Source organism: Lithobates pipiens, unplaced genomic scaffold, assembly GCF_037356315.1.
Source record: "Lithobates pipiens isolate NorthernLeopardFrog02 unplaced genomic scaffold, aLitPip1_a1.2 Scaffold_13, whole genome shotgun sequence".
Classification (NCBI taxonomy): Eukaryota; Metazoa; Chordata; class Amphibia; order Anura; family Ranidae; genus Lithobates; species Lithobates pipiens.
In genome coordinates, this window is record NW_027507718.1 from 82,566,598 (window position 1) to 82,584,460 (window position 17,863).

Here is a 17,863-nt window from a genome sequence, read left to right on the forward strand (position 1 = left end):
AACCAAAGCCACCACAACTGTGATCTAATATGTGCTTTCATTTTAACAGTCTGACCGCATACTTTGGCTTGTTGGAAGTCTGCAGTGCCAAGGAAGGAGACGTGGTTCTTGTTAACAGTGCTGCTGGTGCTGTGGGCTCTGTAGTGGGACAGATTGCAAAGATTAAAGTAAGTTTACCTTTTTTAAAATGCTGATCCCCTTTGTAATGTATTCCCCCCCCCCCCCCCCCCCACCAAAAGAAGCGTGTTCTGTCATTGCTCACCTTCCTTTGGACATGCTACTTGCCTGGCTCTCATGCAGGTCACATGGCTTCCGTACTTTGAGGCACTAGCCCAGAATAAGTTTGCTGCAAGAGAAGTTCGTAATTGGCATACTTATTGCAAGTCAGTGGTTCAGAGGCCAGAAGAATACTGTGTAAGCCAGGCAATTATTTTCAGAAGGTTAGTAGGGGATGCCTTGCAGATTTCTTTCAGAGACAAACTCCAAACAAAAGATACACTTGGCATAAAAAGTGCTAATGCTTTCTAGGTACATTGCCCACATTATAAATCCAGAGGCAACCCAGCTTATTTCTAATCCTAGAACCCTACAAGGGCTGCTTATTTATATATTTCAATGTGGTACTGCCTGTCAAAGTATATGCTGTGCAACTTCCAAATTATTCTTTGTGTGTGTGCTTCCAACACCTGCGGTCTTTGCAGCTGTGATCAATCTCCTTTTCAAGGTCATTCAGCAAAAGAAGATATTGGTCTCTCCAGACAACTGTAACCTGGACTCCCAGACTGCCAGGCTCCTGAGTATTTATTGGTTGTTTCCCCACCTTCTGGACCTCACCTCCCAGGGGTTGATGGAAACGCCATGAATATTCAGGCTGTAGCCTCTGTTACTCCATCCTCTAAGTTCCACAACTATCCAGAGAGTTCTAGAAGCCAAGGGGAGGCAACAGAGTGCCACGGCCTTTTGAAGCGCTGCACAGTCAAAAAACAAAATAATCCTGCTCCCTTGCCTAGAGAAGGGCCAGACTAAGTTTTGCCTATGCTAGCGGCTAGGAGGTTGCTACATAACTATTGTGGTTTAAGCACTGTAACTATAGCAATTTACATAGTACTGTGCATATGACACCTCCCAGGATGAAAATTACATTGATCAGGTAGGCTGTTTCCCCTGAGACTATATGTTGCAAAAAATGACTTCATGTTTAGGGCCATTGGAACTGTGCTTGATCTGCACAGACCCAAGACAAGGCAACTTTGCCCTGGTTACAATCGGCTCCGTTCACAACACTGATGTGGGTTATGTATGCTGAAAAGTACAATGCCATACTTTTATTTTTATTTATTTTTTCACCACCAGATGCTGCAATATTATCCAATGCATTGCACTGCTCTGCAGCCAATAGCACTGCAGTAAATGTCACTGAAAATCCAGTGCTCTCTATTAAGCAGTGGATGTCAGCAGACAAGTGTCTGCTGGCAACCGCAAGCATTTGATCCGATCCACTAAAAACCGACAGATGGGTATCCATTCCCTTATCCGTCTGGCAGATTGGATGACAACTATCGTCCACCTGCTCAGTGGAGAGATCCCCTGCTGAGTGGGCAGATCTGCTGGCAGACTCCTCCAGTGTGCAAGGGGTCTTTTATTTTATTTTTTTTAAGGGAAATCGAGCCAAAGCTCGTTTGGCGCTACTTTTTCCTATGGATCACAAGAGTGTAAACTTTTTTTATTTTTTTCTGTGACCTGTTTTCAGCAGAGAGCGGGCTGAAGTCCGCTTTCTGCTGACGTCACCGATTGGCAGTCCAGGCACCATGTCATTGCACCACTCAGTTCTCAGTGTAGAGGCATCGGGGGGACAGATTCAGCATTGGACTGATGCTGCATCCACCTAGGTAAGTATGAATGCTGAAGGGGGAATCCTTTTTCACTTTTTTTTCTTTTAAAGTATCTATGTACAATTGCCATCAGCCCCCAATCAAAAACTCAGTGAAGAGGACTATGACCTGAAATGAGTAAAAAAGTGTGGCTTTGTTTGTTTTTTTTGTCTCATCAGGGCTGTAAAGTAGTGGGATCTGCTGGCTCAGATGAAAAAGTTGAGTATTTAAAGGAAATTGGTTTTGATGAAGCTTTCAACTATAAGACAGTGGGCTCTTTAGAGGAAACACTGAAGACAGCATCTCCAGAGGGCTATGACTGTTACTTTGAGAATGTAAGTTCACTTGAGTGTTTTATATGTATTTGTAATAATTAAAAAAAAAAAAAAAAGTACTTTGCTTTTAACTGAAACTTTTTTACTATGACCTGCTTTGGGTTACTAAATGTTTGCATTACATAATTGGCCTCTTGGCAAAGTATTTACATGTCTATGCAGTAACATGTACAAATATGCACAGTCATGGTGACAGCAACAATGTTTCCTTTTGATCTCCAGTGAGTTGTATCACTGTTCATTATACCTTTTCTTGGGCATGTGAAACTTCCAGGAGCGGGACCATTATGGAAGCAGCAGATCTCAGTTCTATCAGGGCAGTTTTATTTATGGAAGCATGTCTAAAGGATACTTAGACATGTCTGAAACACAAACCTATTTTATCCTTACAATTTCAAACCCATGGTAGAAATAATGATCTTGGGTTGGGGGGCATGATCAGTTGTAGAGTGGGATGGACACCTGAGAGGAGCTTCATGCTAATCCTGTATTCTCCTGCTCTCCTTTGCCCGATATTATTATTATTATTATTATTATTATTATTATTATTATTATTTATATTTTTTTCTGGCTATTGGTCTAGCCGACTCGCCCAACTTTCCCACTGGTCCCAGAGGATCCTGTGATGCTATCAAATAGCCTCTCAGCCGCTCCTACTCTGAAAAAGAAACTGGAAACTCCAGCCATCTTGGCTCACAATCTGCATGCACTCCTGACGGGGAAGGCTCTCACAAGCAAACAAGAGTGCGGTACAGCTCCCACTGCTCAATCTCTGGGTGCTGACACCACGTTAATCCTGCAGGCTATAGAACTGGGCAAAACCTCCTAACCAGGGAGGATTGACCATCTTGCAGAGAAATGCAATCTGATCTGCAATGAGTTGGATAAAATCAGGGGCAGACTCGCTGAAACTGAGTCCCGCATCACAGCCACGGAGGACACCACCTGTAAGAACTAATGGAATACATCTGGCTCACACACGTGTGCGTGCATGCACATATAAGCGACTGCAGATTCCTATATGCGCCAATGCCCATGTGCGACAGACTGGGCACAAGCATGGGAGCATGTCCCTAACCCCAATTGGTGCCAGGCGGCCTATTTAAAGGGTGCCCTGACTCCTGATCAATGCTGACTGGTCTTCAGCTGTTTCCTGATGCCCTGAATCCTGCTTGATGCCTATTACTGAACTTTGCTTTCCTTGACCAGGCTTACCTTGGCTACCTTGCTACTGCCCCTAATGTCTTAGTTCCTAGCTGTATTCAGCAGTAGGCGGACAGCAATCCTAGTGACCTTGCTCCTCTTCCCTGCTTGGCTCAACACCTTCTCTGAGTGCCTGTGCTGGCTGCCCTCCATCCTAGCTCATTGGTCCAGTGTACTTCTGCCTCCAGACTACAGGAAGTTTCGGAAAGCCACGTATCCTGAACCTGCAAGCCCATTGGAGTTCCCCTTTAACCTCGGCTGATTTTATCCAGCATTCCAGTTCCTGACAGTTGGCTCCTGGCTCTTCTGACCACACCGGTGTTCTGGTGTGGAAGTAGCAGCTGCCAGGGCGTGTGCATCAGGCATGCGCCTGAAGGCAGCCACACTCTTGGAGAGGCTGCAGGCATGCATGCAGCTCTCCACATAGGAAATGGTTTTAAAATCGCATGTGGACGAACAGTATTTCTGTGAGGTGGCCAGATGAGAAACAAAGGGTTACACAGCAGTCTTCGGCTGGGCACGTAAGTGACTGGGTAGGTGGGGGACACAGGATTGCAGGCACTGTGAACTGGGTACTGACTGAGCTGTGGTAGGGGCTATGCTGGGACACAGCACTACTGTGGGATGGTTTGCCCAAGGGTATTTTAACTCAAATTTAACATGTCTAGTAGGCCAGAACAACCTTATATAATTTTGTACTAATCTTTCTGCTATCGGCATATCTGCAATTTACTATACACTGCCATTGTCCATCTTGCTCAAGCAATGTCGCACAGGAATGGTCCTGTATAAGTTTAACTTGCCTCCACTAGAGGTTTCAGGGGCTTCTTTTCCTTGTTGGGCTCATTAAAATCTTCTCCGGTATTCCTTTTGCACCCGCTATTGGAGGAGCGGGTAGTTTATGCCAATGGTGGACACCCTGACATGATTTTTGTACCAACGCCCCCCCCCCCCCCCCCCCTTTTTTTTTTTATTTTTTTTTTTATTTTATTTTTTATATCCCATGAAGGAAACCTTTTTTTTAATAAGGAACTTAAACATGCCATTAGTTGCTGCAGCTGTTTCTTCTGTAAACAGAAATTGGACCTGCCCAGTTAATGCACAGGTGTTCAAAGATCCGGCAGATAAAAAGTTGGAATCTTTGCTAAAAGCCTGTTTTGTTATTGCATGTTCCGCAAAGCTGTATCGGTAATGGTAGTTTTTCAATCCTTAAAATCACCTTAAGAGTGATTTAAGACTCTACCTGCTAAACAATTGGTGGATGTGCTTTGCAGTACATGCCATAAAGGACTCAATACAGCAGGTCTCACTTTTTTTTTTTTTTTTTTTTTTTTTTTTTTTTTTTTCTCTGAGGTCAGTGCACATGTGGAGAATCCTGTGATTGCAGAATTGATCGGCAAAACTGCTGTGCAAAGAATTCTGTCTGATTTTCCTTTTTCATGGGGAGTGTCTTTTGGGGAAGACCTGGATAAATATATCCAAAAGATTTCAGGGGGCACTCTTACCAGTTAAAGGAGTAAGCGTCCATCTTTTTAACATTCCTAGCACCTCTGTACCTAATCCCTCTACTTCCAGACAGCTTTGGTGATCTCAGCCATCTGCGGTTAGGAGCAAGAAATCCCTGGGGCCTGCCAAGTCTGTTTGTTTGTTTTTCTTTTTTTCCCGTGACAGGAACTGGGAGACTAGTCATGTTCAAGGGAAAGATGAATGCAACAATTTACAGAGACATTCTTGATGAAAACCGGCTCCAGAGCTCTCTGGACCTCCAGACTAGGGCGAGGGTTCATCTTCCCACAAGACTATGGCCCAAAGCACACAGCCAAGAGATAGGAGTGGCTACAGGACAGCTCTGTGAATGTCCTTGAGTGGCCCAGCTAGAGCTCAGACCTGAACCCAATTTGAACATCTCTAGAGACCTGAAAATGGCTGTGCACTGACGCTCCCCATCCAACCTGATAAAGCTTGAGTCCTGCAAAGAGAGAAACTGCCCAAAAATTGGTGTGCCAAGTTTGTAGCATCATACCCAAAAGGATGAGGCTGTAATTGGTGCCAAAGGTGCTTCAACAAAGTATTGAGCAAAGGCTGTGAATACTTATGTACAGTGCCTTGAAAAAGTATTCACACCCTCCTTGAAATTTTCCACCTTTTGTGTAAATGTTTGTTATTGGGATTTTATGTTGTAGACCAACAGTGGCACATGATTGTGAAGTGGAAGGAAAAGAAAAAATATGTGTATGTGTATAATATATTTACACTACCGTTCAAAAGTTTGGGGTCACCCAAACAATTTTGTGTTTTCCATGAAAAGTCCCACTTATTCACCACCATACGTTGTGAAATGAATAGAAAATAGAGTCAAGACATTGACAAGGTTAGAAATAATGATTTGTATTTGAAATAACATTGTTTTTACATCAAACTTTGCTTTCGTCAAAGAATCCTCCTTTTGCAGCAATTACAGCATTGCACACCTTTGGCGTTCTAGCTGTTAATTTATTGAGGTAAGCTGGAGAAATTGCACCCCACGCTTCTAGAAGCAGCTCCCACAAGTTGGATTGGTTGGATGGGCACTTCTGGCGTACCATACGGTCAAGCTGCTCCCACAACAGCTCAATGGGGTTCAGATCTGGTGACTGTGCTGGCCACTCCATTACCGATAGAATACCAGCTGCCTGCTTCTGCTGTAAATAGTTCTTGCACAATTTGGAGGTGTGTTTAGGGTCATTGTCCTGTTGTAGGATGAAATTGGCTCCAATCAAGCGCTGTCCACTGGGTATGGCATGGCGTTGCAAAATGGAGTGATAGCCTTCCTTATTCAGAATCCCTTTTACCCTGTACAAAGCTCCCACCTTACCAGCACCAAAGCAACCCCAGACCATCACATTACCTCCACCATGCTTAACAGATGGCGTCAGGCATTCTTCCAGCATCTTTTCATTTGTTCTGCGTCTCACAAACGTTCTTCTTTGTGATCCAAACACCTCAAACTTGGATTCATCCGTCCACAACACTTTTTTCCAGTCTTCCTCTGTCCAATGTCTGTGTTCTTTTGCCCATCTTAATCTTTTTCTTTTATTGGCCAGTCTCAGATATGGCTTTTTCTTTGCCACTCTGCCCTGAAGCCCAAAATCCCGCAGCCGCCTCTTCACTGTAGATGTTGACACTGGTGTTTTGCGGGTACTATTTAATGAAGATGCCAGTTGGGGACCTGTGAGGCGTCTGTTTCTCAAACTAGAGACTCTAATGTGCTTATCTTCTTGCTTAGTTGTGCAACGCGGCCTCCCACTTCTTTTTCTACTCTGGTTAGAGCCTGTTTGTGCTGTCGTCTGAAGGGAGTAGTACACACCGTTGTAGGAAATCTTCAATTTCTTTGCAATTTCTCGCATGGAATAGCCTTCATTTCTAAGAACAAGAATAGACTGTTGAGTTTCAGATGAAAGTTCTCTTTTTCTGGCCATTTTGAGCGTTTAATTGACCCCACAAATGTGATGCTCCAGAAACTCAATCTGCTCACAGGAAGGTCAGTTTTGTAGCTTCTGGAAGGAGCTAGACTGTTTTTAGATGTGTGAACATGATTGCACAAGGGTTTGCTAATCGTCAATTAGCCTTCTGAGCCAATGAGCAAACACATTGTACCATTAGAACACTGGAGTGATAGTTGCTGGAAATGGGCCTCTATACACCTATGTAGATCTTGCACCAAAAACTAGACATTTGCAGTTAGAATAGTCATTTACCACATTAGCAATGTATAGAGTATATTTGTTTAAAGTTAGGACTAGTTTAAAGTTAGCTTCATTGAAAAGTACAGTGCTTTTCCTTCAAAAATAAGGACATTTCAATGTGACCCCAAACTTTTGAACGGTAGTGTATATAAAAAAAATTTAATCTAGCCCAAGCTTTTGAAAATGGAAAGTGCATGGCCCAGCTGCAAACCTACCAAGACATGGCTGTCCACCTAAACTGACAGGCTGGGCAAGGAAAGCATTAATCAGAGAAGCAGCCAAGAGGCCCATAGTAACACTGGAGGAGCTGCAGAGATCCACAGCTCAGGCAGGTGAATCTGTCCACAGGACAACTATTAGTCGTGCACTCCACAAATCTGGCCTTTTATGGAAGGGTGGTAAAAAGAAAGAAAGCATTGTTGAAAGAGAGCCATAAGAAGTCCCGTTTATAGTTTGTGAGAAGCCATGTGGGGGACACAGCAAACATGTGGAAGAAGGTGCTCTGGTCAGATTAGACCACAATTAAAACATTTTTATGGCCTAAAAGCAAAACTCTGTGGCAAAAAACCAACACTGCACATCACCCTAAACACACCATGCCCCCTGTGAAACATGGTGGTGGGATGCTTTTCTTCAGCAGGGACAGGGAAGCTGGTCAGAGTTTATGGGAAGATGGATGGAGCCAAATACAGGGCAGTCTTAAAAGAAACCTGTTAGTCTGCAAAAGACTTGTAACTGGGGCAGAGGTTCACCTTCCAGCTGGACAACAACCCTAAACATACTGCCAGGGCTACAATGGAATGGTTTACATCAAAGCATATTCATGTGTTTAGACTGGCCCAGTCAAAGTCCAGACCTAAATCCAATTAAGGGTCTGTGGCAAGACTTGACAATTGCTGTTCAGACACTCCATCCAGTCTGACAGAGCTTGAGCTGTTTTGCAAAGAATGGACAAAAATTTCACTCTGCTAGATGTGTAAAGCTGGTAGATACATACCCAAAAAGACTTGCAGCTGTAAATGCAGCAAAAGGTGGTTCTACAAAGTACTGTCTCAATGGGGCTGAATACAAATGCACGCCACACTTTTTTAACATTTTCAATCTTTTTAAAATGTAAACTATTTATCATATGGTAAATGGTTATATATCGCTTTTTCCTTCCACTTCACAATTGTGTGCCAATTTGTGTTGATCTATCACTAGAATCCCAATAAAATTTAATTTAGGTTTTTGGTTGTAAAGCCGTAATAATGTTCTGGCAAAGGAAAGTACATCACAAAGATTCCCATAAATGGTCCCTCACCCCTTTGTGGCTTAACCCACTCTTCCATAAGTTCCAATCTATCCCAGATCCAGCGCTATGGGCAGCTTAGGGTATTAAAACAATCCTATCTGTGTGTATGGCACTTTTTTTTTTTTTGAGGAGTCTGGTCTTCCCACAAAAATTTAAGTCGCAGCTACAAATACTGCAGATGTGATGTCGGCACCTCAGCTAATCTTCGGATCGGCTGTTTGGTATAGCTGCTGCCATTCCTGGTAAGGGAAACTGTCAGTGAAGCTGCTTGGCATCTCACAGCTGATTCCCTACTGCGCATGTGCAAAGCACGCAGCGCATTCTATCTGCAACTTCGCCATGCATTTGCTACTCCATTTATTTCTCAACCTGTGCGCCTCTCAGTCCAACCTGGAATCTTTTTTGTTTTGAAGAACGACCATCAGGTTAAAGCTACTTCCAACTTATATAAAGCACTTATGCCCTCGGGTCATTTTGGATTGGAGGGCCTGTTTTCTAAGTGACAGAATGATGTCCCGAACATGGATGCAGAGGACTGGGAAGATGCTTGGGAATACCCTTTTTTGTAATTGTTTAGAAGGCGAAAGGAGGTTATATTTGGGACTCTGAGTATACCTCTATGTTCACTAATCTCTTAAAAGGATAGAAACAGAAATTCTCTAAACTTTCTTTCAAGACTTATTTATTTATTTTTCCATAAAGGTATACTCAAAGACCCAAATATACCCTTGTTTTGCCTTCTATGTCACATGTATCATTAGAATTATACTCGCCGACGAGCAACCGACTTATAAGCCTATTGCTGTTCTATGCAAGGAAAGCTATAAATTCTAAAATGGAAGCAACCTGAAGTACCCTCCTTAATTCTGCCATTCCATTATACAAAGCCACATTTCACTCCAGGGGATGCTCAGCCAAATTTAACAAAATATGGAATATTTGAATCGCACGCAACTAATGCCACCCAGTTACCATGACGCCAGTTGACCTTTTTGTTGATTTCTACTGGTGCTTAAAAGCCTCCCAGATTTTTTTGATTCATGATTATCCTTTATTGTCCGACCCAGTACACATTACACCTTTCCATTTACTGTCCTAAGAATTGCGTTTGTTAAATTTGATATGCCATACTAATTTAGTGGATATGAGCAGGTTATGTGTGTATTTTTTATTTTTATTTTTTTTTCTGTAGAATATCCTTTTTCTTGTATTCACATTCTGCAGAATTGTATTGTAGCTGATCATTTCTTCTGCTTTAGGTGGGAGGAAAGTTTGCAGATGTTGCCTTGCAACAAATGAAAACATTTGGAAGAATTGCTGTATGTGGTGTTATCTCCATGTACAACGACGCAGTGCCTCCTTCAGGTAGAGTAATATTTTTCTTCCAAAATATTTCAAATTGCGCAATACTGCAGTGAAATACATGCATGACTTATTTTGCAAGTAGAATTCTATTTTTAGCATACAACTGTTACTGTGATAATAGGAATATATTGAATCTATAAAGGTTGACTCTGGACTTTGTGTGTATGTATGTGTAATGTGATGGGGAATAATTTGTTTGGATCAGCTTGGTCCAAACTATTTTTAAAGTCACTCTAAGGCTCGGTTCACACAGGGGGCAACACGACTTGCCGCTCCGCGACCTCAGCGGCGACTTGCAAACGACTTCTGTATAGAAGTCAATGCAAGTTGCCCGAGGTCGCCGCCAAAGTAGTACAGGAACCTTTTTTCTAAGTCGGAGCGACTCGAGTCGCTCCTCTTAGAACGGTTCCGTAGTACAGAACGGGGGCGACTTGTCAGGTCGTGGCGCGTCGCCCCCTGTGTGAACCGAGCCTAAACCTGGAGTAAGACTTGGCATTTTCCTGTGTTTTGGGAGGATTTTTTTTTTTTTTTTTTTCTTGAACCTGTGGTTCAAGCTTTCTATGGTATATTTATCAGACCAAAAGGTAGCAAATGAGGCCTTTTTCGTGTACACTCAGGACTGAAACTGTAGGATTAAGGTAATGGAGACTTGGGCTATATTTTTACTTTAATATGGGTACATGGATATGGCCACACACAGAAAATATTCCAAAATCCTTTCATTTGTTGCAAGGCAGCAAATGAGCCACTGTACAAGCGCCAGTTTAAAAGCCAAGTACAAATCAGTCCTTAGGATAATTCCTAAATATGTGAAGAAAGTCCTTCATGATTACTAAAAGACTTCTGTGCATGACCATCATAGGACATATATTTATCTTCTTTTATAGTTCTATTTCAATATTTTTCCATTTGTTAATGTTGATGCTTGTTCATTAAAGGACCTTCCATACAGCCAACTATCCTGTTTAAACAACTCCGAATGGAAGGGTTCATTGTGAGTCGCTGGGAGAACCGTTTTGAGGAAGGTGGGAAGCAGCTCCTGCAGTGGGTTTTAGAGGTAAGACTATTACTCCGGGTATTTGCACTTAGCATTCATTAGAGAACCAACTGAACAAGGCATTACTGCAAACAAGTTTTATGAGCCAAAGTACAGTGTGTGCTGAATTATCTCTGGTTCAGGAGGTAGTCTAGAATCTGATCCGAAAAGAATATTTAACCTTACAATGGATTTGGTCTGAAGTTCACATATTTAATTGATTTGCTATGGAATTTCCACGATTTTCATATATAGGTGACCAAAATGTCCTGTAGTAGATGTCTGTATGCCAGAAGACTGATTTAATGTGTACTTATTATTTCATTAACACACACGCAAACACACTTTCAAATGGACCTTGAAACCGGACGTTCCCCTTTTATTGAAGGCAACAATCCCACCTCCTACCCCAGGTTCAAAACGACTGCAAAAGTTAAATAAAAATAAAGCTTTTACTAGAAAAGAGGAAAAAAGTCTTGCCTTGCCCCCTGCTAGGGGCTAGAGTGGGTTCTTGTGATATTTTGAGCTCCCAGCTATCCCAGGAGGCAACAGTGAGACATGATGATGCTCCCTATACTTCCTGGAAGTGTCAGATGACGGGACTGAGGTAAGGATTTTTTATTTTATTTTTTTCTCAGTAGAGTCGACCTTCCCTTTTCATAAAAGTTCACTTTTAACATGTATATTTTAAAGTATATGTCAGGGCAAATGGTAAAGAAAATACAGTATATCTCACAAGTGAGGACACCCCTCACATTTTTGTAAATATTTTCTTATCTTTTCATGTGACAACACTGAAGAAATGACACTTTGCTACAATGTAAAGTAGTGAGTGTACAGCTTGAATAACGGTGTAAATTTGCTATCCCCTCAAAATAACTCAACACACAGCCATTAATGTCTAAACTGCTGGCAACAAAAGTGAGTACAACCCTAAGTGAAAATGTCCAATTTGGGCCCAATTAGCTGTTTTCCCTCCCAGGGTCATGTGGCTCGTTAGTGTTACATGGTCTCAGATGTGAATGGGGAGCAGGTGTGTTTAAATTTTGGTGTTATCACTCTCTCATACTGGTCGCTGGAAGCTCAACATGGTACCTCATGACAAAGCACTCTGAGGATCTTTAAAAATAATTGTTCCTCTACAGAAAGATGGCATAGGCTATAAGAAGATTGCCAAGACCCTGAAACTGAGCTGCAGCATGGTGGTCAAGACCATACAGCAGTTTAACAGGACAGGTTCCACTCAGAACAGGCCTTGTCATGGTCGACCAATGAAGTTGAGTGCACATGCTTGGCGTCATATCCAGAGGTTGTCTTTGGGAAATAGATGTATGAGTGCTGCCAGCTTTGTTGCAGAGGTTGAAGGTGTGGGGGGGTCAGCCTGTCAGTGCTCAGACCATACGCCGCACACTGCATCAAATTGGTCTGCGGGGCTGTCATCCCAGAAGGAAACCTCTTCTAAAGATGATGCACCAGAAAGCCTGCAAACAGTCTGCTGAAGACAAGCAGACTAAAGACATGGATTACTGGAGCCATGTCCTGTGGTCTGATGAGACCAATATAAACTTATAAACTTCTGGTTCAGATGTTGTGAAGCATGTGTGGCAGCAGTCAGGTGAGGAGTACAAAGACTTGTGTCTTGCCTACAGTCAAGCATGGTGGTGGGAGTTTCATGGTCAGAGCTACAGTTCATTGAGGGAACCATGAATGCCAACATGTACTGTGACCTACTGAAGCAGAGCATTATTTCCCCCCCCCCCTCTTTGGAGACTAGGCCGCAGGGAAATATTCCAACATAACGACACCAAACACCCCTCCAAGATGATCACTGCCTTCCTAAAGGGGCTGAGGGTAAAAGTGATCAGCAGCCAAGCATGTCTCCAGACCTAAAACCTATTGAGCATCTGTGGGGCATCCTCAAATGCAAGGAAATGGGTCCAATTTGGACATTTTGACTTAGGGGTGTACTCAATTTTGTTGCGAGTGGTTTAGACCTTAATGGCTGTGAGTTATTTTGAGAGGACAACAAATTTACACTGATATACCAGCTGTAAATTCAATACTTTACATTGTAGCAAAGTCATTTCTTCAGTGTTGTCGCATGAAAAGCTATAATAAAATATTTACAAAAATGTGAGGGGTGTACTCACTTTTGTGAGATACTGTACATTGTTACAATAATATGCACATTTCTTGTGTTTTTATGCCTTTTACTGACTCTGCAAGCACAGAAAAATCATCTGCCTGAAAATGCATGCAGCTCCTAGTTTAAGTCTGTAGTGAACTGATAAAACACAGCATCTTTGTGGAGTGAATGGCGTCACTACACTACACTACCCTACCCAGTTGTCTTTTTGCTAAACTACTTAAATCATTTCCCTAATAAAAATATAATATATATTCTCTATATCTCTCATTATTCACAACGTGGCTACTGATCATACTGTAGTCCCAAGATGGGAACTGGCAAGGCCAACTCTTTGAGATAACACCGGACATGTGCACAGAACAGCTCTGAATGTTTGACACAACACAGGTTTTTCTTCTCCATTCTCTGTTAAGGGATACAGCTTTGGTGATGAGCAACAAAGGGTTATACTGCCACCCAGAGACGAAATCGGCACTGAAAACATAGAAAACCGAAGAGTCTAACAATATTGTATCTGAAGGTTAATGTTATTGTAAATGATCACCTTTTTAAAACCACTCATTCAGTTTAAAAAAAAATAAATCAAATTCCCCTTTCACACGAGCTTTCCGATCAAGTCCACCTATCAGTTTTTCAGGTGAACCTGACCGGAGCCTCCGCTGTCCCATAGGAGTGAACGGATGTCAGCGAGGACCTGTCTGCTGACACCCACTGCTATTCAATCCTGCCTGTGAAATCCAGACAGATGGAGACCCTATTTTCCATCTGTCTGGTGGATCAGATGACAAGCGGTCAGTTTTCCTCCGATCTCCCCATAGTGGAGGGTGTGGCTCCCCGCTGACGTCAGTCAGGAGGAGAGAGGCACCCCCGAGCGCTGCATCTGTCGGGCTGAGAGAGGAGATGGGTGGCAGGTCAATGAGTACAGATCAGCTCTCTGTAAACAAGGTATATACAGCACAGTCACAGGGGGCCATTACAGTAAAAAAAACTATTACAAATGAACATTAATTTTAGCAGCAGGACGGGAGGGGGTAGCGTGGACATGGAGCTTACAAGCAGAGGAGGGAGAGGACACAGGAGACATGGAGCAGGCTGCGGCTGATGGAGGCATGCATGTTGACAACGGTGTCAGGGCTCAGCAGCCCTGATATATCATGGTCAACGTACAGGGGCCATGGGCTCCAATGTGTCTATCACAATGCTGATCTTGGACTACAGATGAATCCTGAACTTTGAGCAATCGACGTTCAATTTCATCGCTCTTCTACTTCTACTTCTACTTCTACTTCTACTTCTACTTCTACTTCTACTTCTACTTCTACTTCTACTTCTACTTCTACTTCTACTTCTACTTCTACTTCTACTTCTACTTCTTCTTCTACTTCTTCTTCTACTTCTTCTTCTACTTCTTCTTCTACTTCTTCTTCTACTTCTTCTTCTACTTCTTCTTCTTCTACTTCTTCTTCTTCCCTTCATGGTTGAAGCAAGGTTCTTGATTGTCTGTTTAGAGATGTTGGTTTCTGGGGGAATCCAAAACTTCCAATCAGTATCATGGAGTTTCTAGTGATTCATTTCTTTACGTCCTCCAATCTGGGTTCAGTGGGACAATGCCACAGCTTGCAAAAATCACCAGCGGGGCATCAGAAGTGCTGCATCAGGGGAATCGGGAGGTACAATCTTATCTTTCCTGGGTGGAGGTTTTTTTTTTTTTTTTTTTTTTTTTTTTTTTTGTTCTGTGTGTTTATCTGAACTCATCTGAGAAACTGAGTCAAATGGGATTGGTTTCATAACTGTCAACCAACTGTGGCACTTGCAGGACACCAAAGCTACTGGGCCTGCATCCCTTTAGACATACTTCCTATTGGAAGTATCCTATTTGTTGCAGGGGATGCCTGAAATCTGACTTGTATCTTAGTGCAGACTGAGAAAATCTGTGAGCCAATCACACAAGCAGGAAATCTTTCTGGGGGACATTCTGTAAACATTTTGTGTACAGAATACCTCCATATTACATTGCATTTTCAGAAATTTACAGTGGCTGCAGATTGAAAAGGAAAGGTAATTTTTTTAATAACCTCCTCCAATTACAATATAAATTGTGTCGCAATTGTATACGCTATATTATTTATTTATTTTTTCTCCACGAAAGTGGACTTGCCCTTTTAAGCACATGGAACCCACCATGTTTCCCTGCCGAAGTTTATACTTTTGTCTACTTCAAACAATCGATAGGGAGAGCATTTTATCTTTTTATAGCTCTGGATTGGCCTCAAAGAGCATGGTCTGCAAATCTCGTGTATTTGGTCAGATGGGTTACTGGGATCACAGCCCTGACATATCTTCTCATTCGCTGGCTTTGATGGCCTGGCTATCGAAAGCCAGGTTCTGGGAAACGACAGCATTGCAAACTAAATTATTTCATCCTTGCCTAAAGTTCATTAATATGCTTCTTGCAATATTTATTATTGCACTTGGGTGGCTTATTTTCCCTGTTGGTTTTTCTCACATGCCTTTTTAGTGGATTGTTTTTTCTTCCTTTCCTTGTGTTGGGGGTAGATCAACATTTAGCCCTTGGCACCATCAGTCAGTTATCTTTCAACGTTCTCTTGCTAATAGTTTACTGGTTCATACCCATCTGGACCTATTAAGAACATTTTCTTGGCTTTGTTATTCTGTATAGTGGACTTTCTTTTAGCCATCACTTTGGCTAGAAGGGTCTCTGACTCATTAGCATTGTCCTGTAAGGAGCCCCATTATGATTTTGAGACCAAGGACCTCCTTTTTGCCCAAAGTGATCTCTGCTTTTCACCATGAAGATATTGTGTTATCCTTGTGTCCAAAATCAGTTCACCCTAAGGTTGTCTTTCTCCATTGTCTGGATGTGGTAGAGACCTTCTGGGTTTATCGATTGGCCACTGCTTATTTTAGCAAATAGATTCCCTGTTGTCCAAGAATGACCTAAAAGGTTATCTAGCTTCTAGGACAACTATTTCTAACTAGCTTTAACAGATTGTTGTGTAGGCTTATGGGTTGTGAGATAAAGTGCTTCTTTTTCATGTTAAAACCCACTCCCACTAGATCAATGAGTACTGCTTGGATTTTTTTGTAATCCAGTGTCTTTGAGGACATGTGACCAGCCAGTTCTCAGCCTTACAGATGGAAGTTCTACAAGATTGATGTATCTGCCCTTTGAGGATGGCAATTTCAGCCAAAATTTTTCACAAGTGGCTATTTCCTTTTTTTTGTTTTGGTCTTGTTTACCTATGGGTTTTAGGTGCCTGCCCCCAAGCTTGAACCGCTTTTGGACTTCCTTATCAAAGTTGTGGTGCTCACTGGATAATATAGAAAACAGGATTTTTGTATTTGCCATAAACTACTTTTTCTCAGAGTCCATTGTTGGACACAGCACCCCTCCCCTCATATGCTATAGTTTTCTAGCTGGGCTGCTTGCTACAATGGAGCAGATGTGAGGTATGTATGTTTATAGCCTCAAGGGGGCTTCAGTTTTCTTTGTGCACAATGTCCATCTTTTCTGTAGTTGGGATTAAAACCCTAGGTCACTTATCAAAATGGTGTCCCTCAATGACCTAAAAAAAAAAAAATATAAAAAAAAAAGATTTTACGGGGAGTCCAAAAATCATATTTTTTTGGCAGTTTATTGAACAGACCTAAACAAAATGCTACCAGTGGCATATTCAACATACCAAAAGATGGTAATATAGACTTATTTTGTTATTGAAAAAAAATTGTTTTTCTCTGACTTCCACATGATTTCATACTTTAATTTTATTTTTTTCAGGGCAAATTAAAATATCATGAGCACATCACCAATGGATTTGAAAACATGCCAGCAGGATTCATGGGAATGCTCAAGGGAGAGAACATTGGAAAAGCAATTATCAAAGTGTAGATTTTCATTAATGGGGTAAAGAAGAAAATCTGTTTTGCTGACTACTCTGGAGGCCACATCCTTATCCTCCCTTTCTTATTGGGCCAGTCACTGACCTACAAAGCAGGTGTTATAGCACTTCAATGGCTGCATGCTTCTTCTAAGGATGACCGTCCTGAAATATGTGCCTTTAAAAACAAATCTGCAGTGACATTCACCTTTATTCTGGCGTGTCAGATTACCTTCACCAAACAAAACGTTAAAAAAAAAAAAAGAATTGATAATAAACAACCTGAACCTCATGTGTGCCTAAGCTTTTGTATTAGAATAACTGTCCATTAAAAGGTCTGTGATCACATTTATTGTATCCTGTTTGGCATCATATCGTCATGGGGTTTTGTTTTTTTGTTTTCTGTAGGGTTATATATTATAGCTCCGTAATTTGTAAGAAGTGAGACAAATAATTGCTTACATATTTGTGTATAAGGGTCACCTTTTCCTTTTTATAGGGGGAACTTTGTGACAGCATTTTTGGTCCTGTGTGCAGGACTTTCTCTTCCACTGTAAATCCTCATGAACTTATCACAAATTTATAAGGATTGAAATAAGTAATTGTTTTTTTTCTTTCATAATCAGCTACATACTTTTCTTTTCCTAATATTGTGGTATATATTGATTTTTAAAATTCTAGGTAATTGACTTGCTCTACATTACTTCAAGGTTTGTTTCACTGCACCTATATGTCACATCTAAAAACCCTACTAATGCTAATTTAACTATAAGAGTAGAAGCTAGCTGAAATTTCTCATCTCCAATTATTAGAATGTTATAATGATCTATGTAAATTGGGTGATATTTTGTGTTTTAAGCCACCCTTCTTTTTCCCTTTTTTGTTAAAAAAAGTTGGCACTTGTAGCAAAGTGTTGATTAAAAATTTACATCGGGGGGGGGGGAAATGTACACTACTTTCACACTGGGGTGCACCCACGGGGGGGA

General features: G+C 41.7%; 1 protein-coding gene across 1 annotated transcript in view; it reads left to right on the forward strand.

The window, feature by feature from the left end:
- Window positions 1–17,225, forward strand: part of LOC143974142 (prostaglandin reductase 1-like) — a 67,926-nt gene extending 50,701 nt beyond the window's left edge. Inside the window, exons 6-10 of the mRNA XM_077475256.1 lie at window positions 50–167; window positions 2,051–2,206; window positions 9,688–9,793; window positions 10,732–10,850; window positions 16,778–17,225. Of these exons, the coding sequence (XP_077331382.1) occupies window positions 50–167; window positions 2,051–2,206; window positions 9,688–9,793; window positions 10,732–10,850; window positions 16,778–16,888 (610 nt within the window). The 3' untranslated portion in view covers window positions 16,889–17,225. The remainder of the gene's footprint in view (window positions 1–49; window positions 168–2,050; window positions 2,207–9,687; window positions 9,794–10,731; window positions 10,851–16,777) is intronic.
- Window positions 17,226–17,863: the final 638 nt, after the last annotated feature.